The sequence below is a fragment of the Papilio polytes genome, unplaced genomic scaffold (genome assembly GCF_000836215.1).
Source record: "Papilio polytes unplaced genomic scaffold, Ppol_1.0 DF824303.1, whole genome shotgun sequence".
Taxonomy (NCBI): domain Eukaryota; kingdom Metazoa; phylum Arthropoda; class Insecta; order Lepidoptera; family Papilionidae; genus Papilio; species Papilio polytes.
In genome coordinates this window covers 2,264,065-2,274,349 of record NW_013524901.1, presented here as the reverse complement: position 1 = coordinate 2,274,349, position 10,285 = coordinate 2,264,065, and the positions used below count along the sequence as shown (strand labels likewise).

The following is a 10,285-nucleotide window of genomic DNA, read 5'->3' as shown; positions in this document are numbered from 1 at the left end:
AGGTCAAGGTCATTTGAAGATTTTAGGTAATCTTGTGTTTAGGACCCCAAATACAGAATATTTATAGAATACTACATGAATTCTGCGCTATAATACCGTAATAAGATATATAGATAGAGTTTAAATCATGGACCAATTTTTAGGTTATCTGTTGCATACCATAGGCTAAAGCTTCATACTCCTATTCACGCAGAAAAAGTTTCGTGATCGAAGTCATATCTTTTAAATTCGTAATTCTAAGCTTAAAAATAAACTTTTTGTAGATCTATTCTATGTATATTACTAAAGTTTACTTTGCGAGATGATTAAATACTGCACTTATAAAACTTTATTTTCGCAAAACCTGTATACAGTTTATACTTGTTAATGTGTTGTTTATTAATCAATTGTCAATGTCAATCTAAACATCACTGTCATTGCAAAATGAGCGAAATCTAATATTTTTATTTACATTAATTTATTAGTTATCGACAATTTTAACTTTTGCTTCCTGGTTCAAATTTTGTTTTAACCATAACTTCATATTCTTTAGAACTCGTGTATTATTTGAGCTGGGATGTTGGAATGTACAGCTAGAAAATCTTCAGGGTAATAGTGTTATACTTCTCAACTTTTTAATTCACTACAATAGAATTCTTTATAGTGTGTTATAATGGGCGAAGTGCTTAATAGACTAGTCCAGTTTCGAAATCAAATTTTAATTGAACTTAAAGAATCATCTGATCTCGGTTTTACAAGTAGATCGCTGCTAACGAAATATGTGAGAGATATTAACTCCTTAGATTCAGCATCCTTATTAAAGATTGAAGCCATACTAGATTACATGTATGAACTAGTAAATGCTGGAAACTGGAAAGATGTTAAATTGTCCTGGAGAAAAACAATAACAATCGCAACTTATGTAAAACTATTAATCATTTTTAAATCATATAAAGTATTAAATGACGAGGTATTTAAAGAATTATTCAAGATAATTGACCATGGTATTCTTTTTGGATGTCCACTTAAGAAAGAACCAAAGCTATTACAAAAGTGTGCTGAAATTATTAATTATTCTCGGCCGTGTGTATATAAAATTGAAAATGTGAATAATGAAGTAAACATTTTAGATATACAAAGTGACTATGATAGTTTATGTAAAATTGATGTTTTAAATTGTCCCAGTATGGAATCATTTTTTAGAGACTACATTTTACAAGAAAAGCCTGCTGTTTTAGAGAATTGCATCAATCACTGGCCTGCGCTAGAAAAATGGAAAGATCAAAATTATTTCATCAAACTTGCTGGACTGAGAACTGTGGCAATTGAATTAGGTAGTGATTACACTAAATCTGAATGGACGCAAAAATTGATGACTATGGAAGACTTTATAAAGAATTACATGTTTAACACAAATGGACCCATAGGATACTTAGCACAATACCAACTTTTTGACCACATACCTGAATTGAAACTGGATATAACAGAACCGGAGTATTGCTGCTTTTCTGATACTAATGAACCTGTGGACATTATGGCATGGTACGGCCCAAAGGGAACATTATCACCACTGCACTTTGATGCTAAAAGAAACTTGTTAGCTCAAGTCATTGGCAAGAAACAAATATTTCTCTTCTCACCAAAAGATACAGACTTTTTATATCCTCATGATAGTCAATTATTACACAATACAGCACAGGTTGATCCGAGAAAACCTGATTTGGAAAAGTATCCTAAATACAAAGAAGCTAAGCCTTATTATTGCACTTTAAGTCCTGGTCAAATGTTATTTATACCACCAAAGTGGTGGCATTGTGTCGAATCTTTATCCATAAGTTTCTCTGTGAGTTTCTGGTGGGAATAGTATTAATAGAGGTAAAATTTCCTCACTGAACTAAGAAACATTTAGGCGATTTTAAATGGATTAAAAATGAAAAGCACTGGAAAATTTATTTTAACAATCTAGAATAACAGCTAGTCACAATTGTTGATAAAAACAGCAATGTCAAAAAAAGTCAGTTTACACAAGTGATAGGAAAATCATCAGATCACATAACAAAGATATTATTATACTTGTTTGCTTGGCAATCGGTCCGTCATATATAAAGTAAGTGATATCTTTAATTTTATATCCATAGTTTGTTTTAACTTGCAATTTCTGAAACTAAAATCTTTTAACATGTGCAAAAATTGTAAAAGTAAGACCTCAATTATTCCATTTTATAGAAAATATCAGTGCAAAAGTATTGAATCAGAAAATATTTCATGTATCGAGCTGGAATCACCACCAAAACATCTAAAAATCAACTTCTGTATCCAACATGTGTTAAAACAAAGACAATGCAATACCAATCGCCTTCAGCAACCACCTATATAGGAAACTATAGAATACGAAAATAGATTTCAAGTAAGAAACTTCTATGAATCCCAAGTCTTGGTAATTCAAATAATCAAGACAAACATATTTGAAGATGCAATAGTGAATGTCATCAACATTTCCCGTGCTTCAGAAGTAAGTTGCCTATTGAATGTGTGAGGGCAAAAATGAGTGAGCAAAAAGAAAAGTGAAGTGCATAAATGTGCCAGATCTGTTCAAAAATCATATGCAAACTACATATTAGAGTGATTCAGAAAGATATTTTTACCAGAACAGTGTGGAGGTGCAATAATTATAAATACTTTCTATATTCACTGTTCAAAGTTCTTCCTATAATCAGTCGTCTCACTTCAGAGGTGCCCCCTCCAATTTCGCATAATTTAGCATCCCTGAGTATTCTGCCTATTGGATAATCATTGATGTAGCCGTTTCCTCCTAGAAAACATGTAATATTACGTAAACATTGACTTCATCCAACAAAGTGGTCTATTTGCTCAAGAAATGTCCGTTACGAGTCACATTTTCGAACAAGTCGTCAACGACGCCCATGGACATCCGTAACACCAGCGGAACTACAGATACGTTGCCGGCTTAAATTTTAGGCCACGCCTCATTTATCATCAACAAGGTTCCTATTCAAGATGAAAAACAACATACATACAGGCCTACTATTGGTTGCTCAAACTACCAAACGTAGTTATAGAATTGAGACAGAATTTAGAAATTAGTTATCATAACAAGCAATATTCATTGTTATGAAAGAATGATACAACAAAGAGATATACCTGCTAAGACTTCAAGCCATCAATCGACTTATGGAATGTTAAATAAAATATTTAGAACGTGAAATGGGCTACACTTAATACTAAAAAAGTCTAGTAGGTGCTAACGTGTAACTATAAAATATATTGCAAAATTGAACTTTACGGCTAACTAAATAAAGTAGTTGTTCTTTAACGTTAAAAAATAAACTATTCTGTATTTTATTTTCATTTATTTATATTCGCTGTTCAATGATCTTCCTATAAGCATTCTTCTCACTTCAGATGTACCCGCACCTATTTCGTACAATTTAGCGTCCCTAAGTATTCTTCCTGTTGGATAATCGTTGATAAAACCGTTTCCTCCTGAAAATTTTAAATTTCACCAAGTGACCAAGTAGATTCTAAGAAAAATCAATAAGCAGATTATTCCTAAACTTCTAGAATATTTATCTTAACTTGTTATTTTCTGACATTAAATACAATCAGCGCCCTTTCCGTCATTACTTCATCTAGTATACTCATTTTAATTGTAGGTTATGTCACATAGTGCTCTCAAAATTGGCCTAAATAATGAGTTGATTAAGGTACCACGTGCATCTTGAAACTACAAAATTAATCTACAATTTGTAGCTCACGTAACCATAACCTAAACTTACTGGTCGTTTTCTTGATAGCATTGTATAGGTTAAGATTACCTAAAATTTGTATGGCATCTAATGCGAGTTGCGTGGCTCGCTCTGCGCAGTACAAGATGACTCCGGCGCAGTCCTTGCTGTTGACGTGTCCGTCGTCGCAGGCGCGCGCCACGCTGTACAGATAGCTGCGGCTGGCGCTCAAAGTAGTGTACATGTCCGCCATTTTACCCTATGCGATGCAATAGATGTGGTCAAAGTATACAGCACATATAAGTAGATACTTAGTGTCAAATTCGATGTAACATTATTTGATGAAAACTAACTTAGTAGCATCGATTGTTTTGTATTGTACTCTTACACGTATATTTATGTGATACTGTCTGGCGAGTGGAATTTAAAAAAAAGTTAAACTTAAGGTTCTACCAGACTATGCTTCTTATCTGTGCCAAATTTAATCGGGATTCGTTGAGTCGTTTCGAAGATACCTTCTAACAAATATCCATCCATCAAATCTTTCAACTTTATTTTAGGAAGGTGGATTCCATTTCTATATTCGACCTACATTACGAACCAATGTTACCTGTAATAACTGGAATTCCCCAATATTCTTTCCGAATTGTTTCCTAGTGTGAGCGTATTCGAAGGAGGTGTCGATGGCCGCTTGCATAAGTCCAACGGGACCCGCGGCTAGAACCAGTCGTTCAAGGTCCAACCCCGACATCAACACGTACACACCTTTATTCTCCTCGCCCAAAAGATTAGCAGCCGGCACCTGGAAATAATTGTATAAACATCAATATAAAAATCTTAACGATAATATATATTTAGTGTTGTTTTAAACCGTGGAGTAGTTGAAGAAAGAAATGAAATGGGATAATATTAACACGGAAGTCTAAAGTATTGCAAACGAATATAGAAATCGAACATGTAATGGGAAGCCTAAAAAATAAGAAGTATGGTGTGGCTTGTATAATGTGGCAATGTTTAGAAAAGGATACAGTTACTTCAAAATATCTAAATAATAATGTAGAATCATACATACCTTACAATCTTCAAAAACCAGTTCGCCAGTATTGGAGCCTCTCATTCCGAGTTTGTCCAATTTCTGTGCGGTAGAGAAACCGGGGAAATCTTTCTCGACCAAAAACGCTGATATTCCGTGCTGCGGTTTGCTTGTTAAATCAGTTTTAGCGTAAACCTGCAATTAATATTAAACTAGGTATTATAAAATTGATAAAAAAGGTTATTTTAATAATTAAAGTAAAGGAAATACGTTATTATTGTGTTTATATTCTTGTCATTTTAATTAACTAAGGTGATAGAACGACCGATCTGAGTCTAGGTCCAACAATGTCTTCATTCCTCGATCTAGCCTTGGGCTAGGCGCGCCGTTTCATTTTAAATAGTTACTTTTAAAAAGATAAAAAGCTTAAAATCCTTATCTTAGTTATTCTCGACAATTAATTAGCTTTATTTTTATAAATAGCTCCGTCGCGTTCATTACTCACTATTTCAAAAGTCAAACATCAAATTTATAAACACGAAGTTTTTTACTTCAGTAAATACCCATCATAAATCGTTTTTAATAATGCTTACGAACTTAACTCTGCGCTATACATAATATATCTGTCGCAGGAAGCTATAAATTGGCTGTTGCTTTATGTGTAACAAACGTTATTGTCTTGCGTTTTAATATTGTTTAAGATGAATTTATTAATTTAATTCCTTTTTCTCGAAAGTAGAAACTCGATGTCATTTGTATTTAGTTCTTTTTAAAATTAAAAGTACGTCAACTTGCATACGACCAATAAGAGCAGAGCAAGCCGCTCGAGTGGCCCTTTTTAGCTCGAGCGGTGTCGAGGCGCAGTTCAGTGCTTAGAGGGCGACGTTTGTAGTGACATGTTGTGGTGCGTGTTGGCACAGTGGCGAGTCGATTGAGGAGAGTAGTGTAGTAGAAGTACGAACGGTGCCACGAACCCGCTGCTCGGTCGGTGTTGTTGATTTGCTATGTGATAAGTGTAGATTCCGAATTATATTGTGTTAATCCGTGTCTCTAGTGTTTTAATGCTCGCACTTCACCCAAATGACGCCCACGAAACCAAGACTCGGTAGCAATGATGTCGGGGAGAAAGACCCAACTCCGACATATCTATGTACATATATAAATGGCATGCTTATAAAAATATCGATGAATGTTTAAAATTATGTAACCTTCGAAAAATGTTGATTATTGTCTATTACATTATTTTGGTCTAAAACTTTCATTTAATATACTTTGATTAACTTGAAACATTCGTAGTGTTTCACACACAATCTTCAGTTAATACACTCACCACTAAAACATCAGCATCTGGACCGTTGGTAATCCAGAATTTGTTGCCATTGAGCACGTAATAGTCCCCCTTCTTTTCGGCACGTAACTTCATGGAGACCACGTCACTGCCCGCACCGGGTTCCGACATCGCCAGCGCTCCCATATGCTCACCCGAACATAGCTAGAGTATTGAAAAATACATTAACTACTATCGAAATAAAAAAAAATATATAGCCTATGCTACTCACAAGTAAATTACCTTTCTAACGGTGAAAGAAATTATAAAATCGGCCCAGTATTTTTTGTAATAATACAAATCTTTTCTGTTCATAACATTATTTCTATTGCCAAGTAATAGTTTAGACTTGAGATAAATTGGTAATCGAAATGTCATCTTCGATTAGTACGAAAAATTGTTATCTTCTGGTATCTTCTTGAGAGTAGCTCTAGTGGTAGAGAAGGAAAAGAGTATAAGGTTAGGATGGCATGGGCATGTTATGTCCTCATATCGCATGGTATGAATCGCATGTTACAAGGAGATGGTTAGTTATGGGTGTGCTACACCGGTAAAGGTAGACAGAAAGAGTTGAATGGATTGTGTGAAAGGTGACATGATCAAAAAGGGAGTGATGACAGATGACGTAAAATAGAGTTATGTGGCGGACAAAAACCTGTTGCATCAATCCTACAGGAGTAGGGTAAGAAGGATGATGATCTTCTGGTAGTTGTTACTTACTTTAGGTAAATATTTAGCCTTCTGTTCGTGGGATCCGTTTCTATTGATCTGATTGATGCATAAGTTTGAATGTGCGCCGTACGACAGCGCAATTGCTCCTGATGCTCTAAATAGTAAATCCAAAAGCAAAAAATGTAGCACTCTCATAATACAAAAAAATCAACTCGTCATTTTCGCCTTAGCAATTAACTTTAATAACCTTAGCACATTCTAGACGCTAATTTTTTTTTATTTTGTCACGGTGTATGATCATACGAATAATATTAAGATTATAATTTAACTGGAAATACTTTTCGTTTTGTTCTGGAGTTGGTAGACATGTAAAAATATCTAGAACAATACCTTGACAATTCTTCCATTATAACGCAATGATCTGAATATTTCCCGCCTGTTCCGCCATATTCAGGACTAGCTGTTATACCTGAAATAGGATAAAGTTAAAATAAATATATTTTATTAAAACTAAAAGCCTTTTAGGGTACACTAAAACCTACGAAGTGCTCTAACTGCAAGGTAGAGAAGATATGTTAAGTTTAGTATTTAAGTATGGGAAAACTTACCTAAAACTCCAAGGTTTCCCAGCTTCTTCCAAAAGTCTCTTAATTCAGTAAAGTTATTCGTCCTATCGATTTCTGCTGCTTTTGGTGCTAGTTCTTTTTGTGCGAAATCGAAAATCAATTGTCGAAGCTGCAAAAAATGAGAAATAATGGACGGGGTCAACCATCTTAATTTTCGACATTATCTTGGAATCTCCATGAGGGCCAGGCTACAAGCAGTTCACATTCAGAAAAGTAGATAATATGGCAGTGTATTTTAATCAAATTTGATATTTCATGCAACTGAACAATGTAAAAATACAAAATTGTTATCATCATTTTTTGAGATTGCTAATATTTGGCAGACAGAAAAAAACGAGTATACAAAGCACTATAATGACTTCTAATCGACTTTTAGTAGACAATTAGAAATGTAAATTAAAAAATAAAGGTAAAGGTATTCTGTCGTGGAAATATTCAACTTGAAAATAGGTGGATAACAGTATTGTTAATAGTTATCCATCCAGTATTTAAATTGGTTTTATATTACTAAAAAAAACGCATTAATAAATATAACTAAGTTTAAAATACCGTTTATGTGTTTTTAGAAAATAAATATTTTTCATTTAATATACTAGAAAAATAGTTAACATAAACTATTTGATATCTAATTGAATTTAACGATTGATTAAAACTTTAAAATAAAACACCACAGGCTATCCGGTCTTAAAAACAAGGCAAACATGTTTCGTCATTCTACATTTGAAAATAAAGAATTTTAGAAACCTGTTGTTGTTCACTTGATAGTCCAAATATATGCTCGTCTATGGGATAGTGGGACATGCATCTTCCATGATTTGTTGATGCATAAACACAACGACGTAAGATTTTGCCACACAAAACTCTAACAGCCATCGTAAACGTCCACTCCCATCGGTAGCCCACTCAAAACTGACTGTCACATTACCAACTAAAACGCAAGATAAAACGATACAATACGTGAATCTTATTGCTATCGACTTAGCGACTAAAATGGAATAGCTAATTTTAATTTATTTCAGTTATGATAATTACGTAGACATTGATAAAGAATGCAAATAACACTTTATCCGCTTTATCAAATTATTTATGTATGTCGATGATGTCGTAACAGTTCACGACATTAGACACGTTTTGTCAGGTTCGCCCAAAAGAGAGGTTCCCAACCATACCTTGGTTAAGGACCACTTTCATATTATTCTTTTTTACTAGGACTCCTATGTAAAAAGTGAAAGTAATAAAAAAAGAGTTGCATTTACTTTTCGCCTAAACGCTACCTACGCTACACACTGTCTTCGCAGAGCTGGCCCTGCATCCTTATCACCAGTGCTTCCCACTCATTTTAAATTCATTCGCGAAATATACATTTTGCCTTCTGTGGACCACTGCTTGCGAAGCAGTGGCCAAAAAGATAGTGGTCCTTTCGTATTTCAATATAAATTGGTTTTATTAAAACCACTAGGCTCTACTGAACTATGTAATTGCCCAATATGGTGTAAACAATTAAAACAATCCGCGTGAAGGAATGCTTAATGACGGAAAATAAATATTTTATAAATAAACGTGCCGAGTTAATCCCAATGCCGTTTTTTGTTTCGGACATCTCTACTTAAGATTTATTAAAATACTAGCTTTCGCCCGCGACTCCGTCCGTGTAGAAAAAAAAACAAAAGTGAGTAGCCTATGTGTTCTTGTAGACTATTTTCTACATCTATGCTCAATTTCATTGAGATCCGTTCATTCTCTTAAGCTACAAACCATAACAAACAAACATCCATGTAAACTTCGTTAGTAAGATTGTTCAGACTCACACTACCTATACCTTCTACCACAGTGTATGTTCATAGAGTCACATGACGTATGAACCTTCTACCACAGTGTATGTTCATAGAGTCACATGACGTATGAACCTTCTACCACAGTGTATGTTCATAGAGTCACACGACGTATGAACCTTCTACCACAGTGTATTGACATACTTTAGGCGACGAATTATAATTACCGTGATTTTAATAAGTATATTTAAATGTCTCAAGAAACATCAAATATAATTTTAATTTAATGCGATAAACTCTAAATTATGGATTTTTTTTTATTTCATGCGCAATTGACATTTATTAACCTCTACCAGAAAAAACAAAGTGGTCGTTAAAATCAACTGCGGAAATACTTATATTAATAAGTATATATTTGATGCGAAAAAATTCAATTAAATTTAATGAATAAACATTTATTATGAATTCTAAATTATTATAAAATGTATATCCTTTCCCCCCCAAGTCCACTTACGGAATCAAAAACTTAACTTAATGTTGTTCCAGATTATGTTCTTCATATATCTATGCCTTTTATCGTGATCCGTTCTAAAGCTACCTTCTGAAAAAGTATCCATCCATCCATTCATCTAAACATTCAACCTGCCCTTATGCCTACCTTACCTTTGTAGCCATCCAGATTCAATCTTAACACTTTATGGTTTATGGTTTATGGCTATATTGTCGTAGGCGATAAACATTAATATCATAGACTTGTATAATTAACTCACTGCCTTAATACTATTTTTTTAGTATTCTGAAGTGGTTTTATATGGAGCTCTATGTTGGGATTACTTGATTGGGTACAAATTTCCTCCATATTTGACTGCAATGAATAGCAAAATCCCCGCTTCGCCTTTGCTGATATTTTTGTCTTTTTTTGTTGCCGCGGGGAATACATTTACGCGTTGCACCGTCCGGAGGCAGCAGGGACAGTTTCGTGTGGGACTCCCGGCCTTTTTGGCCGGACTATCCACTAAACCCCGCGGTGTTCTCCTGCACCCAACCGGGTCGTGGCATTTACGTTAGTTTATCCACGACCCGGCTAGGGGGAGGTACTCGATACTTGGTAGGGACTCGACAACTATTTT

The 10,285-nt window shown here is 34.4% G+C and overlaps 2 protein-coding genes across 2 annotated transcripts; one reads left to right on the top strand and one right to left on the bottom strand.

Moving 5' to 3' along the window:
• Positions 1-415: 415 nt before the first annotated feature.
• LOC106101601 (lysine-specific demethylase 8) lies at positions 416-3,342 on the top strand. Its single transcript, XM_013280890.1, has 2 exons — positions 416-2,086; positions 2,206-3,342. Exon 1 carries the CDS (start codon positions 653-655, stop codon positions 1,841-1,843), a length of 1,191 nt encoding a protein of 396 aa, XP_013136344.1. The 5' UTR covers positions 416-652; the 3' UTR covers positions 1,844-2,086; positions 2,206-3,342.
• Positions 3,331-8,302, bottom strand: LOC106101591 (isovaleryl-CoA dehydrogenase, mitochondrial). Its single transcript, XM_013280879.1, has 9 exons — positions 8,128-8,302; positions 7,366-7,492; positions 7,148-7,226; positions 6,806-6,911; positions 6,089-6,250; positions 4,798-4,953; positions 4,336-4,527; positions 3,816-3,984; positions 3,331-3,483 (listed from the first exon to the last, which is right to left on the bottom strand). Exons 1-9 carry the CDS (start codon positions 8,254-8,256, stop codon positions 3,350-3,352), a joined length of 1,254 nt encoding a protein of 417 aa, XP_013136333.1. The 5' UTR covers positions 8,257-8,302; the 3' UTR covers positions 3,331-3,349.
• Positions 8,303-10,285: the final 1,983 nt, after the last annotated feature.